The sequence below is a fragment of the Bos taurus genome, chromosome 12, assembly GCF_002263795.3.
Source record: "Bos taurus isolate L1 Dominette 01449 registration number 42190680 breed Hereford chromosome 12, ARS-UCD2.0, whole genome shotgun sequence".
In the NCBI taxonomy this organism is placed as follows: Eukaryota; Metazoa; Chordata; class Mammalia; order Artiodactyla; family Bovidae; genus Bos; species Bos taurus.
The window spans coordinates 32,643,461-32,661,818 of record NC_037339.1 but is presented as its reverse complement, the minus strand read 5'-3'; the positions used below and the strand labels follow the sequence as shown (position 1 = coordinate 32,661,818).

The following is an 18,358-nucleotide window of genomic DNA, read 5'->3' as shown; positions in this document are numbered from 1 at the left end:
TTACAGATAAGAAAATCGTGGTACAGAGAACTAATTTGTCCAAGATCACACTCACACCCGTGAAAATAAATGTGGAATCTCAAAAAGGGCTTATACCTGCTCAGTAACTCAGTCGTGTCCGACTGTTTGCAACCCGATGGATGCAAAGGCTCCTCTGTCCATGGGATTCTCCAGGCATGAACACTGGAGCGGGTTGCCATTTCCTTCTCCAGGGGATCTTCCTGACCCAGGGATTGAACCTAGGTCTCTTGCTTTGCAGGTGGATTCTTTACCATCTGAGCCACCAGGAAAGCCCTCAAAAAGGGCAGCAATTCAAAAATCTTTAAAAAATGGTATCGGAAAAGAAAAAACTGTCGAAAATAAGTAAACAGCTATGTGGATTGAGCCCCTTAATGAATAAAATAGTGATATCGCTGCTGCTGCTGCTAAGTCGCTTCAGTCGTGTCCGACTCTGTGCGACCCCATAGACGGCAGCCCACCAGGCTTCCCCGTCCCTGGGATTCTCCAGGCAAAAACACTGGAGTGGGTTGCCATTTCCTTCTCCAATGCATGAAAGTGAAAAGAGAAAGTGAAGTCGCTCAGTCGTGTCCGACTCTTAGCGACCCCATGGACCACAGCCCACCAGGCTCCCCCGTCCATGGGATTTTCCATGCAACAGTACTGGAGTGGGTCGCCACTGCCTTCTCCACCTCCACTAAATGCTTTTGAAAGAACAAACATTTACTTTGGACCATAATTATCCATAAATTCCACAACATTTTTTAAAAACTAGCAAACTAGGTATAATCCATATTTAACTATATCTAATTCCATGCTCTTCATGTTATCTAAAACATGATCAGATGCAACCTACTGAACAGGAGAAACTACTGTAAATCATGTATCTGCTAAGGGACTAATATCCAAAATATATGAAAGAACTAATACAAATCAATAGCAAAAAGCCAATCCAATTACAAAGCAGGCAGAAGATCTCAACAGACACCTTTTGAAAAAAACACACACACATTTGCCAAAAGTTACATGAAAAGATACTCTACATCATTAATCACCAGGGAAATACAAATCAAAACCACAAGGAAGTATCTATCACCTCACACCTGTTAGAATGTGTCAAAAAGACAAAAAATAACAAGTGTTAATGGGGAGGTGGAGAAAAGAGAATCTGCTCACTGTTGGCAGGAATGTAAGTTGATACAGCAACTATGGAAAACAATATGGAGGCTCCTCAAAAAATTAAAAATAGAACTACCATATGATCCAGCAATTCCTCTTCTGGACATTTATCATATCAAATGAGAACACTAATCCAAAAAGATAAATGGACCCCTATGTTCAGTGCAGCACTATTTACAATAGCCAAGATATGGAAAAAAACTATCTAAATGTTCATCAATGGATGAATGAATAAAGAACATGAGGTATGTGTATACAATGGAATGTTACTCAACCACTAAAAAAAAATCTTGCCATTGCCAACAACATGAATGGATATTACTGTTATTATGCTAGGTGAAATAAGTCAGACAGACAAATACCATATAAGCTCACTTATATGTGGCATCTTAAAAAAAAAAAAAAGGCTCATAGATACAGAAAACAAGAGTGGTGGTTGCCAGAGCCGACAAGGGTGAAGTGTGGAGAGAACTGGGTGAAGGAGGTCAAAAAAGTAAAAGTAAAATTAATTAATTAAACATGATTAACATTCCCAAAATGATGAAATCAACAGTCAATTTATAAACTCTAAAAGGATTAGAGAATACTGAGTTTTAGATCTAGAAGGAAACAAACACAGAAGGAATATTTATTAGCGTCTAGTCCAGCCCCTTCATTTTACAAATGAGAAAAATGAACTCGGAAAGTTTTAAGAGACTTTCCCATACACGCAGATCTAAATGTCAAAATCTGGACTAGAGTTTTCCTTCTGGTCCAACTGCTCTTTTTAATTATACCATGCGGTAGGACACATTATAAAATACTATATTAAGCTTCTAGAACGGAGCTACTGAGAGAGAAATCAAAACAAAATCAGATCGTTTAAATCTAAAAAATGAAGATTGCTGGAAACGAATTAATGCTAAATAAGCGCTTACATAATCTTTCTGGAGACAGTAAAACTTTCAGGTAAGCTTCAGTTAATCTGACTTTAAAGGGAGGCTGGTGGCTCAGTGGTAAAGAATCTGCCTGCTAATACAGGAGACACAGGTTCGAGGGTTCGATCCCTGATGGTGGAAGATCTCACATACCTCAGGCAACTAAAGCCCATGCACCCCAACTTCTGAGTTGTGGCTCCACAACAAGAGAAGCCACCACAATGAGAAGTCTGTGCACCGCAACTAAAGAAAGCCCTTGAGCAGCAACAAAGACCCAGAGCAGCCAAAAATAGGTGAATTTTTTTTTTTTTAAAGACAAAACAAGCTCTGGGGGTGGGGGGGAGGGTAAAGTAAATTATTTTCTGCTGCCTTCAGAGTTTCCAAACTCTTTTTAATAGAATATTTTCCAAATTTTCTATAATGAGAATAATTTTTTATGTCCAGTATGTATTCTGTCCAAATTCAGAAGATCAGCTGGCTTAAATAAAACTTATTCTCAACGATTTATCCACTAAGGTCCTCAAACACCTCTTCAAACATTTCCTATCCAACCAATTATATGACAGAAGACTCCTTATTTTTGAAGTTTTCATCCCTCCTAAGTTAACGTTAAAAACGGCAAAATTAGAAAACCAACAGCAACTCACTTTAAATATTCCTGTCACAGAAACACTAATTTTACTACTAAAGTATAGATAAAAATTAATTAAATATTTCGCTAATAAAAGAACTACATCCACCCTTCCCTGGTGGCTCAGATGGTAAAGAATCTGTCTGCAATGCAGGAGACCTGGGTGCGATCCCTGGGTCAGGAAGATCCCCTGGAGAAGGGAATGGCAACCCACTCCAGTATTCTTGCCCGGAGAATCCCCATGAGCTACAGTCCACGGGGTTGCAAAGTCAGACATGAATGAGCAACTGAGCACAGCACATCCACCCTATTTCCTAAGAAGGAACACAGAATGTTATTATTTAATAGAATATTCAGACTACAAGAAGAGCCTACCCCACAGCCTCATTCCCATGAACAAGGCACCATGGGTGAGTGACCCCAGTGAGACTCAATAAGACAAGACAAGTAGCCAGTCTCAACTGTGACTTTCCTGCAGTAAGTACAGTCAGTTTCAAGATTCCCACGCCTTTTTCGAAGCGAACTTGTCAGACACCAAGCTGCAGATTATGCTCTTGGCTCAGCAGTCCCATGTTCCAGGGGACCTAGCTGACTCCAGAGACTGGGGACGGGCAAGAAGCCAGGCCACCCCACCACCTACCACCTTCCTTTGCCACAACTTCTCCTTTACTTAAGCCCCAGCCCATGCCCCTTCCCCGGCCAGGACTCCTACAACCCAAACAAGCCTAGATGCCTCTCACATCCCCAGAGCACCCCCTACTGTGCTTCCTGACGGCCCTGACCCGTGTGGTCACCAGGTCCCAGCCGCTACAAGCTGCTCTACAACTTCACTTTGATTTCCAAACGCAGGCCGCCTCTCTACATGCATTTGTCACTTTCCCATTATTTCACCACGATGAAGTACAAATTAAATATTGGGTAAATCCTCCATGCCAGGCCCTCAAGTCAGGAGCTACTTTGGCGGCAAAACAAGCACCATGTGATACTGAAATTATTTCCTGGACATCATAAATAAGAGGGGTTTCTAGAGGCACCCTGCAGATGGATTCCCTGCAGCCTAAACGCAATCCCTCACTCGATTAGGCTGTAACATTGACTTAAGAGCAACAAACTTGACTAACATTACCATGCCAGCAGAACAGTGATCTAGGAGAAGGCACTTTGGAAGAGATTCGCTTTTAACAGGTACTTAATCCAATCCAAGTCCAAGGGACTGCTGATTTGCCCAAGTGCCTTATGTTGACAGGTAAAATAAAATTCTGTCAAATTTATTATTTATAGTATAAAATGTCAACTCATTATAAATGTTTTCACAGCTGCTGATTCTCTGAGAGATCCAGCCCCCTCCTCCCACCACCCAACACACAACCTCAATCTCAGCCACGTTTAGCGAAACTCACTCCCCCCAGACATTGGCATGGGACGGAAGGGACCCGGACAAACTCTTGACCGTCCGCAGAAGGTAGTGCTCTACCAAACTGCACAAATAAACAACAGTCCCTCCGCTTAAGGCCTTTACAGTCTATCATAATAAGGCGATAAGAGAAAACTTTACAACATAGCTAGTGTGGGAAGTACCACTGAGATTAAAAAAATGCTGTGAAAAGACATGAGTGGGGATGAAGGCTGGGGATGGACAGCTGTAAGATTATTCAAGTAAGGCTACCTGCTTGAGAGCGAGCTGTGAATGCACCAGAAATCTACAAAGGCACACAGGTAAATACTTTGCTTTGCTTCGTTGTCTACTTGGTGATATCTCAGAAGATAGGCTGAAGTGCTCCTTAAGCAAAAGATCGCAGGCTACTTTGAGATGTTCGGCTCTATCTCGGACAGCGTCAGAGTTTTTATTCAAATATGAAAACTGACACACCCAACTTTAACACTGCTTCAGGAGCAATCTCATTTGGCTGAGCACTGATGTTTCTGTATCTGCCAACAATACACACATTACACTACATGCAATTAATGCACCAGAGCAGAAGCCCTAGAAAGAACTCTAGAGTATAAGGTTCTTGAGATCAAGATCCCACTCAGTGTTTGACAGGGCAAATTGCTCTGCCTCATTTTCTTAATGTGACTAGTGCATCTATAAATTCGTTAATGTGAATGACGCTTGTTTCCCTTAACTAGAAGGTAAACAACCATGAAAGCAAAAGTCCCACTTGACTACTGTTGTATCCCCAGCGCTCAGCACACCCTCCTGTACGAAGTAGGTGCTAAATGTATACCTGAAATACTGGAGTGGATGAGCAGGCAGTAAGACAGACACATCTCTCCAGAAACTCTAGACTTTGACAGGGAACCATGACCCGGCAATCTGTGCAGGCTCAGCAATCTGGTGAGATTATCGAGATTATCATTTTCAAAGATTTAATTATCACATTCCTTCTGAAACAGAGTAAGATGATAACTGACACATCTAAGCGTAATTAATGTACCTGACCCTTGGAAATCATCCTTTAAAACGGTCCCTTTAACATCAATGCTTTCCTAAAACGTGAACTGTTCAAGAAAAACATCCACTTGAGGAAATGGACTCTTCATGATTCATTCTTCAGCGTGATGTCTTTAATACTGTAGATTTTAATCCCACCTGATTTCAGCCATTTTTAAAAATACTGTTTCTCAGGGTGCAGTTCAGAAATCTGCGGCTAAAAGCCATCTTTCCGATCGGATTCGCCGCTCCTTCAAGAAAGGTACAGGAAATGTACCACCCATACGAGGAAGACAGCTGGTGGGGGGCGGGGGGAATTTCCCACAGGCACAAAAAGGGCTGGGAAGGCGTAAAACAGAAGGAAAGACTGCAGGAGTCTTTAATAAACGTGATCGCTAGGCCCACGTGGTAGAAGAATAACTTTTTTTTTTTTTTCCTGAGACGGCTCATAACTAAGATCGCCAGAGAGATCGCCAGATGTTAAAGCCATAAGGAACTAAGGAAACGAATTCGCCCCCATCGTGTGGAGTGACAACGGGTACCCCGGCCACGCACAGAACACCAAGATTTAAACGCACGTTCGCTCTGCTTAACTCGGGACTTGTCCACGAGGCAGGAGCTCTTTTCCCCTGAAGCTCTTTTCCCCTTCTACTTAAAAGCCCCCGACACGACACAAGACAGCGATGCTGCTGCCGTCTGTTCCCGCACAGAAATACTTCCAAGTCACACACCGATGCGTCTAGTGCGTTCAAGTAAACAAACGACAGGAACGCTTAAGCTGTTCTCAGGATCGGCGGGCATTCCCAGACAAGACTCCCCGGCTGCAAACCGGGGAGCTCAGTCACCTCCGAGGAGGAGACACGGTGGGGAGGAGGGGGGGCGGGTCAGTTTCGACAGCACTTTAAAGTTTCCCCCTTCGCACACACACACACACACACACACACACACCCGTCCCCCGGGCCCGGCGAGGGGACGCGGCCTCGCCAGGGCGCGGGGAGCAGACCTGCGCCGACTTCCGTGCGCGCGGGCCGGCAGCGGGACCTACCTACCCCGCCTCGGCCCCGCGCGCTCCGGACGCAAAGGCTGGGGCACCACGCGCGTGCTCCCGCCTCCGGCCCCCCAGAGCCGCGGCGATCGGGAGCACCGCCGGCCCGCGCCCCTCCCTGCCCCCGCGCGCCCCGGGGCCGCTCCGCCCGCGCTCGGGCCGCGCCGTCCAACCGCCCCCGGCCGGCCCCGCGCTAGGCCCCGCGGGCGGCAAGGGCGGGGACGCTGGCCGCCCGCCTGCCGCACCTACCATGGTACAGATGGAGGCGAGTTTGGAGACCGTCATTAGGATTTCCATCCGCCCAGCGCCATCTTCCACCGAATCGCGGCGGCGGCGGCGGGCGGGGAGGGAGGCAGCCGGGCCGCCCGCTCGCACCGCGGGCCGACCCCGAGCCGCCGCGGACCCACGCACCAAGCCTGCTCAGCCGCCGCTGCCGCTTTCGCCGCCGGCGCTCCGGCACTCCCCGCCGCGGGCCCCAGCCCCCGCCTGCCGGCCGCCCGCCCCCGGCTCCTCCCCGGCGCAGGGCGCAGCCGCTGCCTCCGGGCCCGCGCCTGCCCGCCGCGCACCCCGCCCAGCGCGCTGGGGAGCGGGCTCCGCCGAGGCCCTAATGCCCAGCCTGCCCGGCAGCTGCGCGGCCCGGCGGCGCGCCCGCCCCGCCCACCGCCACCGCCTCCGCCCCGCCCCTCCGCCACCCCGCCCCTCCGCCACCCCGCCCCTCCGCCACCCCGCCCCTCCGCCACCCCGCCCCTCCGCCACCCCGCCCCTCCCACCTCCGCGCGCCCTGGCCGGTCCCGCCCGCCGCCGCCGCCCCGCCCACCGCCGCGCACCCCCGCCCTCTCCCGTGCCGGCCCCGCCCACAGCAGCGAGCCCCGCCCGCCGCCTCGAGCCCCGCCCACTCCCGCGCCGGGCCCGCCCTCTCCCCGCGGACATCTCCCTCCACCCCCCTCCTCCTCCCTGAACGCGCCACTCTGGGAACTCCCGCGCCGGCTCCACCCCGCGCTCGGCCGGGGCGGGGCTCGAGCTGCACCGCCTCCCGCCCGCGGCCCTCGCGGTCCTAGAGCCTCCGCTTCGGGTGAGGGACGAAGAGGGTCGCGGGGGCGACCAGCGCCCATCCTGAAAGGAGCTGACCTCCAGCCTCTAGCACGGCCGAAGGAACAGCTAGCCTCCACTGCCCAGAAAACTGAGGGGCGGTCTCGATAATCCTGGGTGCGATGGGAGGAAACCTGCTTCTGGACGGTTAAAATAGCCCAGGTCATCCAACATCCCAAACAGCTAAAATACAAGGTGGTTTGTCTCTTTTTACACACTTTGGGTGAATAACCTGGGTCAAAACACCATGATTTAGCGAAAGACAAATTAATTCAATAAACGTGAAAGGGGCAAAGAAGAAACTATATATATTTGGCTCTTTGAATCAAGAAAGGTAAATTATGAGGAAGGGGGCGAAGCTGCTTTCCTGCCTGCTTCTTGGCCATAAATTTAGAATTTGGTTATAAATATAGTTTCTAAATATATTTGTTCTGAAAGTCGAGTTGCAAAATAGGAAAGATCTCAACCTAGCAGTGATGATGATGTTCCCAGGGACAAGTAGTCCTGCAAGTGAGAAAAAGGTCCTGTGAGAAATGGTGAAGCTGGTGTTAGCCAGGAGGACAGTTACCATTTTCCACTTTTGTAAAATGCATCATTGCACCCTGTCCTTCCTGTCAGGCATCTCAGCTTCACTTCTTCCTATTTGAGAAAGAAGTTCAAGTTAATAGAATATAAACTATTGTATTAGCCTGCATGTGTGCTCAGTCACTCAGTCGTGTCTGACTGTTACCGACCCCAAGGACTGTGGCTGGCCAGGCTCCTCTGTCCATGGGATTCTCTAGGCAAGAACACTGGGGTGGGTTGCCATTCCCTTCTCCAGGGGAATCTTCCCCACACAGGGATCAAACCTGCATCTCCTGTGGCTCCTGCATTGGCAGGCGGATTCTCCACCACTGAGCCACCTGGGAAGCCCTTATTGTATTAGAAAGCTGTGATTTTTCACAATTAAAGAACTGTGGTCATGGAATGCTTTTTTGGGTTCCCCTATTTCAGTGGGGCAGAAATTCAGACATATATCTAAAATCAGATATTCCTTATCTCCTCAGTTCAAAACATTCAAAAAAACAAAACATTCAAACAAAATTTAGGTGAAAAAATAGATTTCTGGTACATGCATGCTGTTTCCATAGTGATTTCCATTATAAGCTTGCTTGGGGGGAAAATAAATTGCAAACAGAATGTAACTAAGTCCCATAGTAGCTGGCCTGATGCTCCAGGCACCTGCCTCCTGGGAAGCCAGGCCCACCCTCTTTGCCCTGATACCTGAGCCAGTACTAGAAAACTCCAAAACACACGTTCAGGGTGTTGGGTGCTCATCTCCCTGTTTCTCTGCCCAGACCGGAAAGTATCACCCACCTGAATTCCTTCTTGGTATGGTCCATCTTGCTTAGGCCCCCAGTGTGTGCCTGGGCCTCCTACCAGTGTCACCATGCCCCTTGATGCTGTCTCCCTATTTGGGTTGACATCTATCTTCATCTTGCCCCATCAAGCAGGTCCGCACCAGAACTTGAGCCCCACCTCTATCTATGCTGCCCACCGAGATCTTTCCTTGTCCATGGAACAGAAGCCACCAGATTTACGTGTAAGTGTAACCCATGGACAGAGGAGCCTGGCAGGCTACAGTCTATAGGATCATAAAGAGTCGGACACAACTGATGAGCTTGCAATCAATCATGCACGTAAGAACAAGGACTTTTCTACATGGATTTCTGGTAGAATTACCAGCGTTGTGTTGGTTGATGTTCAGTTTGCTCAGTCATGTCCAACTCTTTGTGACCCCATGGTCTGTAGCACACCAGGCTTCCTTGTCCTTCACCATCTCCCGGAGTTTGTTCAAACTCATATCCATTAAGTCGGTGATGCCATCCAACCATCTCATCCTCTGTTGTCCCCTTTTCCTCCTGCCTTCGATCTTTCCCAGCATCAGGGTATTCTCTAATGAGTCGGCTGTTTGCATCAGGTGGCCAAAGTATTGGAGCTTCAACTTCAGCATCAGCCCTTCCAATATTCAGGATTGATTTCCTTTAGGATTCATGGGTTTGATCTCCTTGCTGTCCAAAGGACTCTCAAGAGTCTTCTCCAACACCACAATTCAAAAGCATCAGTTCTTCAGCACTCAGTCTTCTTTATGGTCCTATTCTCACATCCATACATGACTACTGGAAAAATCAGAGCTTTGACTGTACAGACCTTTGTAATTTAGAGTCATCAAAATTCAGGTGAGGGACTTCCCTGGCGGTCCAGCAGTTAAGACTTGCGGGGGATGCAGGTTTGATCCCTGGTCGGGGAACTAAGATCTCTCATGCCTCACAGTGAGGTCAAAAACTTAAATAAATTGGGTGATATCACAGATCCAAAAGGCAAATATCTCAATGCCTCGGGTCTCCAGCCTAAAGTTGAATAGAAAGATACAAATGTAAAGAAGAGAGTCTTCCATACACTAGGTGCTACGCTGGTGTGCGTTTTTTGGTTTTTGTTTTCTACCATCTATAATGCTGTTGAAGATAAGATTAAGCTGAAATGTCACACTTTCGCCCCCAGAGCTTGAAAGGGATTATCTGGGTTTAGAACACAGTCTTCACCTGCAGCCATATCAGCTTCACAAAGAGCTTCATTGTATGCAGGGAAAAGATGCGTTTGTGTGCAACTGACTTCTTTCAGGCCTCCCTGAGTGTATCAGCTCCAGTTTACGCCCGGATAACTTCAGGGGCCAACCAAGTAAACAACCTAGGGCCAAGCTGATTCCATTTGGTCAGCACGATATTTATTTAAATGGCTTCATCTGAATAATTTTGCACAATCTTTTATATATTTCCTTGTATAGTTCCTTGCAAGCCACTTTGTATTTTCTGTTCTCTTCCTGCCTCCAGTTCACCAAGTGTCACTTTGTATACTTCTGCCTCTCTCTCCCCTGCAGGCATTAGGGTTTGCAACCAGCTGACATCAGTGAGTGAGATGTTGCCTGTGATGGGGAGGGAAGGACCCGGTGAGGAGGTGGGGAGAAGTGTGGAAGACACCGACAATGACAGGATGTGTTTATCAAGAGCTTCTCTGTGCACCAGGCATGGAGTTGGTGCCACCACTGCCTCATTCCAGATGAGGAAACAGAGGCCCAGAAAGAACTTTCCAAGCTTGCACAACTAGTAAGCAATAGAACCAGGATTTTAACCCGGCTCCCGAGGTCACACTTCTATATACTCTGCTAACCCAGTAAATGTCAAAGTGCCTCATTTTGATTCTAACAGAATGAGGTTGAAAGGTACTCACTCCTTTGGGACCCAAATCCAGGTTTTAGCTACAAAATATACTCAGAGAGATAGTGCTTTGCCTTACTTTCATCAATTGGAAGATAAGAGTAATGTTTATGCCTACCCCAGAGGGGTGTGACGGGTGTGATGTTCAGATAGCATCACGGACTCAGTGGACTTGAATTGGAGCAAACTCCAGGATATAGTGGAGGACAGAGGAGCACAACTTAGTGACTCAACAACATATTAAAAAAAAGAGAGAGAGAGGAGTGTGACGAGGATAAAACCTGGAGACACGGTTATAAACATGTCTGGCATTCAGCATAGACTGGCAAGCTTTTTGGGGTTTTAATAATCAGGATGGGTGAGTACAGCTCGCAGGCTGCCAGCTCACTCCCTCTGATGGGACAAGGCTCTGCTGTGTGCCAGTCATCTGATCTGTATTTTAGATGCATTTGCTAACAGAAGCTCCCAAGGCCCTTGGACCTGGATCATTTTGTGCTCATTTTACCATGTTTATCTCAGCGCTGCCCACACAGTACAGGGCCAGGGGCCAGACCCAACTGCTGAAAACCCAGGGTCTCTCCCCTTCTCTCTCTGGATCCTTGACAGTTGAGTGAATTAACCTTCTTGGTGGCACTAATTAACATCATCTACCTGTCCAGTTGCATGTGAGAGCTGTATCATAAAGAAGGTTGAGCACCAAAGAACTGATGCTTTTGAACTGTGAAACTGATGGTTTCAAATTTGAGAGTCCCTTGGACAGCAAGATCAAACTAGTCAATCCTAAAGGATATCAACTCTGAATATTCATTGAAATGAATGAATGATGGTTGGATGGCATCACCAACTTAACGGACGTGAGTTTGAGCAAGCTGCTGAAGATGGTGAAGGACAGCTTGGTGTGCTGCAGTCCATGGGGTCACAAACAGTCAGACATGACTGAGGAACTGAACAACAAAATTCATTGGCAGGACTGATGCTGAAGCTGAAGCTCCAATACTTTGACCATCTGATGCAGAGTCAACTCATTGGAAAAGATTCTGATTCTGGGAAAGATTGAAGGCAGGAGAAGAAGTGGACGACAGAGGATGAGATGTTGGATGGCATCACTGTCTCAATGGACATGAGTTTGAGCAAGCTCCTGGAGACAGTGAAGGATGAGAAGCCTGGAGTGCTGCAGTCCATGGAGTTGCAAAGAGTTGGATATGACTGAGTGACTGAACAACAACAAACTGTCCAGCATGCTAAGTTGCTTCAGTCGTGCCAACTCTGTACAACCCTATGGATTGTAGCCTGCCAGCTCCTCTGTCCATGGGATTTCCCAGGCAAGAAAACTTGAGTGGGTTGCCATGCTCTCCTTCAGGGGATCTTCCTGACCCAGGTATCGAACCCACGTCTCTAACGTCTGCTGCATTGGCAGGCAGGTTCTTTACCACTAGTGCCACCTGGGAAGCCCCCCCATAATTTAATCAAAACAATGATGTTCTTTTGTTGGTCAATCAACAAATCAGTGACTGTCTTTTCAAGGCTGATTTCTAATTCAGACGAATGAAGTTGAACCATATGCTCTATGGATATACAACTCTATTTTGCTGGGCAGCATGGCATTGTAGCTAATATATCTAAAACTTTGTCATTGTTTAAATCTAGGTCTTCAAATAGAGGGCCAAAGGCACAGCCCCTTTATACTCTATTTAAAACTGAAAAAAATTAGTTCATTCCTTAAAACCAATATCAATTGGTCATCTACTGACCAATTTAAGAGAAATCTGTGGCCTCAGGAGTACATGGTCCTTTGGGGACGAACAGGTGAGTTTTACGGAAAACGAGCTGAGAGAGTGAAGCATGTCTGCCTGCAGGAGGGACGAGCTGAGACCAGCTTCACAACCTGGGAGAACAGGATGAACAGGGGTGAGGGAAGGGACCACAGAGGACACCCATCTGAGCCTGAGGCTCGTCTAAGGCTGGGGCACTGAGTGGTCCATGGTATCTGTGGAGGTGAGGGTGGAGTGTTAAGGGGATGCAATCCAACCTACAATGACCAGCAAGGGCTATGGTCTCTGGAACCTCTATGGCTATCTCCATCCTTACTAAGTGGGAGAAGCAGCCTACTCCACTGTTTCCTGGGACTTCCCTGGTGGTCCAGTGGCTAAGACTCCATGCTCCTGATGCAGGGGGCCCTGGGTTTGATCCCTGGTCAGGGAACTAGATCCCACATACTGCAACTACAACCTGGAGCAGCCAAGTAAATAAATACATGGACACATGTATATGTATGGCTGAGTCCCTTTGCTGTTCACCTGAAACCATCACAACATCATTAACTGGCTATAGTGGTACCCCAATACAAAATGAACTGTTTAATAAAAATAAATAAATATTAAAAAAGAGAGAAACCTATTTCTCGTCCTTCCTATTCTCTATTTGGATTCTTCATCCTGCCGTTTTTGAGCCTAAACACGGTAGAGAATCTCAAGGAGACACCAAACTAACTGATCTGTAACTGGGGAGAAAAACCGTGACTTCTGGTGAGCACAGCGGTAACCCAGAATGGTTTGTTCAGTGCTTGGCTCCTTACTAAGCAGGGCCTGACTGTGGGAGGCTGGGGAGAAAACTGGGGAGCATCCTAGCTGATTAGAAAAAGTGCAAAAGCTGCTGAGTGTGACTTGAGAAGTGGATATGTTTTCAAATGGTTTCAATCAGCCACTCTATCTCCTGTGAAAAGGGGGGAACACAGAGAGAGAGCCAACCTTGGATACAAATGTGAGCCATTCCAGTCATACGATTACTCAACTTTGTGCATCTGAATTGCAGTTTTTTAGTGACACGTATCTGTTGAATACTTCCGACACTTCAGGAACAAAAAGCTTGCTCCTTCGAGAAGCTTGCCATCTAGTTGAGAGAGAAGACGTGTACACAAACCACTTTAAGTCAGCTAAGTACCAACTGTGTGATTTGTAGCATTATCATTGTGCAGAGAAGAAGGTGCTTGTTTCTTCTTTAGGTCATCCAGAATTCTACCACTTACTGGAGAGTAGGGTCATCTGATCCAAAGGGAAAAATTGGAAAATCTCAGAGTAACATAATTATATCTTTTAAGTAACACTCACCTCCGTCTTCTTCCTCAAACACCAACGAGCTCCAAGCCATTTCTGAGCCTCTGTACTGGCCATTCCTTCTCCCAGGAACACTCTCCTCCTTTACATGGTCACCTTCTCCAGGAGGCCCACTCTGATGCCAGTGTGTGTAAATCTGTGATAACTGGAACCCTATCTGTTTTAGAGCTATCCCCAAGGCCTGAGAAAGAACAGTTAAGTGTTCAGTGAATAAACGTCAGTGAATGAACAGAAACTGATAAACACCTACTCTTTAAGCATGTCCCCTCCAGAGCAGGTAGAACTGTTTTATGCTGAGTAATCCATGCAGTGAATGTGAAGTCTCTGAAAGCACTCAGAGACACTCCAGTGCTTCTCTGAGTCTCTTCCGTCTGGAGTTTCGCATTTTCATTTCAGCATTTGCTCAGCTCTTGTAAGAAAGTGCATCAGGAAAAAAAAAAGAGAGAAAATGCACTTTGTGGACTCTGAGAGTCTGAAGCACCTACATCTAACTTCCCCAATCATGACTCTGACTTTCTTGATTGTGCCTTTAGGATTTTTCTGTGGAGGCAGCATCTTACTTCATCCTGACCTCTCCTTATGACTTACTTCTCAAAAATGTCAGGGCAGTTTTTCTCTATGATTCACCAGAATTTAACCATGTACTTGGAGTTTGTATTGTAAACGTTTGCCTCTGACCTGTGATTTTATTGCCATTTTTGCATCTTACCACCCACCGGGCCTCCTGTGCACTTGACTTTGAGGAGCCTGCCAAGGGCACCTAGTATGGGGCAGTGTAGCCCCCGGGGGTTTCCTGAGACGCGCAAGCTCTGTCATCACTTGAGACAGACAGGCGTGACACCCACTTCTTCTTTTTAGAAGAATCTTCTATTAAAATAGCCGAGCATAGTGATGTTAGACAAAGGCAAAAATTCCAAAGTATATTTAGCATACAGAAACTCTTGTTGAACATACAGGCAACTGTTCATGGTGATTTCCCAGGACTGAGGAAGTGGGAATGGGTGCAAACTCTTTATGCTTTTTGAGTTTGGGAATATGCAAAAGTATGTCAATTTCAAACGTTGAATAAATTGAATTTTTTTAAACCAAAAGATGTAGTTATGTGACAATATTTTAAAATTATTGGGCACAATCTAAATTTTTTTTTTTATTTTAAGTAACTTGTCAGTGGGAGCCTAGTTCAGTCTGGTCCATCTCTGCCTAAATAGAACACACATTTGACGTCTGACACTACCTCCTGTAAGACTCTGGACTCTTCTGTCTACACTAGCTCAGACTCTGTGAGTTAAGAAAGATAGCAGTCTCTTTACAGAAGGGCAAGCTTTTGTCTGCCTGCCTCAAGAGGGCTAGCCATGGGTATTTCTCCTGCTCTGGTGGCTCAGAGGTTAAAGCGTCTACCTGCAATGCAGGAGATGCGGGTTCGATCCCTGAGCTGGGAAGATCCCCTGGAGAAGGAAATGGCAACCCACTCCAGTATTCTTGCCTGGAGAATCCCATGGAGGGAAGAGCCTAGTAGGCTACAATCCACAGGGTCGCAAAGAGTCGGACACAACTGAGCTACTTCACTTTCACTTTCACTTTCTGTCAAAAGGAAGAGGTCATGGAGGAAATGAGAGATGGGAAGAAAGGAGGTGAACACAGAAAACCCTGTCTGTTCTCCTGTTCCTGGTGCTCCATCCTCAAGGCCCAAGTGGAAAAGAGATGATATTTCTTTTCATCTCTTTTGAGATCACCCTCATGTGATCATATAACCAATGAACCAACGACCACCATCACGTGACCTCCTGCCTGACACCTGTCCAGGAAACAATCCGGTGCTTTTCTCCAGAAGAGTGCTCATCCTCCCAGACACTTCTGCATCTTAACCTTTTCTAGGTGTTTTTGTAGGACTTTTTTTTTTTTTTTGCTTTAGCCCTTCCCAATTCCCTCTGGCCAATTCTACTAAGCATAGTGTGTGTGTGTGTGTGTGTGTGTGTGTGTGTGTGTGTGTGTGTCTGTGTCTGTGTCTGTGTTAGTCGCTCAGTCGTGTCCGACTCTGTGATTCTATGGACTGTAGCCCACCAGGCTCCTCTGTCCATGGAAGTCTCCAGGTCAGAATACTAGAGTGGGTAGCCATTCCCTTCTCCAGGGGATCTTCCCAACCCAGAGGTCAAAGTCAGGTCTCCTGCATTGCAGGCCAATTCTTTACTGTCTGAGCCACCAGAGAAGCTCACCAAGCATAGTAGAAAATTTATTTCTCTTTTGAACAACAGTTACACACAGGAGCAGATATATCTGCTTACTGGCACAAAGCTTAAGCAAAAATGACAGATGATACCAGAATTTCTTTCAACAGGTCTTCCAGGGAACAGGGAAACGCACGCCCATCTGTTCAAGGCTCAAGCCAGGGGCTGCTGCTTCTGACAAACTGGCCACACCTGGTCCCACTGCTCCCTCATCTTCGCTGCCTGCAAGCGGCAAGGAGCTTTTTAAGGCTTCAATAGTTAATCATTCGTAAGAAATAGGAAACAGACATCGAAAATAATAAATAAGGGAAAAACAAAATTGTATAAAACTCTCTGGTAGTTAGCAGTGGTCGACTTCTGAAATACTAGAGGGTTTCAACTTAAAATTAGGGCGTCTCAGACTTCCCTGGTGGTACAGTGGATAGGAATCCGGCTGCCAACGCAGGGAACGTGGGCTCAATCTCTGGTCTGGGAAGATCCCACATACCTCGGAGCAATGAAGCCCATGTACCACAACTGCCGAGCCCACATGCCCCCAAGCCTGTGCTCCGCAGGAAGAGAAGCCACTGCAGTGAGAAGCCCACACACTCAACGAAGAGAACCCGCTCACCGCAACTAGAGAAAGCCCTCGAGTGTCAATGAAGACCCCATGTAGCCAATAGTAAGTAAATAATTTTTTTTTAGAAGTATTTGGGTGTCACCTTGGTTGGATCCCTCCCCTTCACCCCCACAGGGTGTCCAGTTTGTGATCCTGAACAAACTCTTCACCCTCTAAGCTCCAGTTTCCTCTTTATTGCAAAGGGGAAGACCCTGACGTCATCAGCTTGTTGGGGAGATTAAACGAGATACTGCATGTAAGGACTGGCCTCTGCTGGCCCCCAGGCTGAGTGACATAAGAGAGTGCATGACCGTTCTCATGAATTCTTTCCACTTTTCTCTTCAACAAGATGATTCAGTCAGAACAGTGTGTGGTTGCTTGATTCGAAGAGCAATGAATTCACAGTAGCCAGAGGTGGAAACAACCCGTGTCCATCAATGGATGAATGGATAAACAAACTATAGCAAATACACATAATGGAATATTATTTGGCCTGGAAAAGGAACAACGTTCTGATGCATACTACAGCATGGAAGTGCTTTGAGGCCATGATGCTAAGTGAAATAAGCCAGTCACAAAAGGCCATAATGTATAATTCCGCTCACATGAAGTACCTAAATGATCAGAGGCTTCCCTGGCAGTCCAATGGTTAAGACTCTGTGCTTCCACTGCAGTGGCACAGGTTCAATCCCTGGCCAAGGAATTAAGATCCCATGTGCCATGGAATGTGGCCAATAAATAAATAATAAAATGGGTTGAATGCATAGAGACAAGGAGAATGGTGGCTGCCAGGGGACAGGGAGGAGGGAAATGGAGAGTTAGTGTTTAATGAGTACAGAGTCTCTATCAAGGATGATGAAAAGGTCTGGGGTATGGACAATGGTGATGGCGCACAGCAACATGAACACATTTAATGCCATTGGACTTTGTACTTAATAATGTTAATATGGTAAATTTTATGCTATGGATTATACACTTCACCAAAATAAAAAATAATCACGAAAAATACTCCCCAAGGACTTATACACAGACAGGGTCAATGCATTCATTTAGACTGAGTTCCTTCGCCCTTTGGGCCCCACACTGACCTGCCTACAGCTTCTCTTCTGCCACCCCGTATGCCTCCCCGCCCTAAGGCCTGCCTTCGAGTGCCCCCATGGGTCTGCCCAGGCGTCCCCGCTCCTTTCTGAATCACTACTAGGATGCGGAGGCTACAAACACACCAGGCACGCCTGTGGCTCAGTGTAAAACCAGGCCTCTCTCGGTTCCTGCCCCACTGCCCATCTGCTTCAGCACTTCTCTTTCACGGGCTTCCCTGGGCCCCGTGAGTCACCTGGACTCCTCTTTTCCACCTGTGCTGACCCCTTGGATGGAGTGACTCAGCCCTTGGATTGCCCGCTTGGCTGGGCACTTGGCCTTGTGAGGTTCAGCTTCCTGTGTCGGTTCCCTGATGACTCTTCAGAGTCTGCCAAGCAGCTGAAGTCATTCTCTGCTTGTCTCCAGCAGAAGCCACCGGGCTCTGAGGCTAGGAACATGAGCGTCACCCATTTCTGCCTTCCCTCCTCTGCCCCTCCATCAGGGCCACCTCAGGAGTACCTAGTCTTTGGAACACGCCCTTGCATCCTGCTAGAAGCCTCTGCGTGCACCTCTGGTCTGGCTCCATCCTCCAGTCTGGTGTGCCCCCTCTATTCTGTGTTCCTCCTCCAGTCTTGTCTCTCTCCTCTGGTCTGTGTCCCTCCTCTGGTCTGGTCTCCCTCCTCTGATCTGTGTCCCTCCTCTGGTCTGGTCTCTCTCCTCTGGTCTGGTCTCACTCCTCTGGTCTGTGTCCCTCCAGACCTTTCTCCCCATCATGGCCAGAGCTGTTGTCCCAAACGCA

At 47.4% G+C, this 18,358-nt stretch overlaps 1 protein-coding gene across 2 annotated transcripts in view; it reads right to left on the bottom strand.

Annotated features, from left to right (window-relative positions):
• The window catches only part of USP12 (ubiquitin specific peptidase 12), a 59,872-nt gene extending 53,310 nt beyond the window's left edge, over window positions 1–6,562 (bottom strand). The window contains 1 exon segment of one of the 2 annotated variants that reach the window (NM_001098059.1): window positions 6,453–6,562. In NM_001098059.1, coding sequence (NP_001091528.1) covers window positions 6,453–6,500 — 48 coding nt within the window. In that variant the 5' untranslated portion in view covers window positions 6,501–6,562. 2 annotated transcript variants of the gene reach the window in all.
• Between the last annotated feature and the right edge of the window lie 11,796 nt (window positions 6,563–18,358).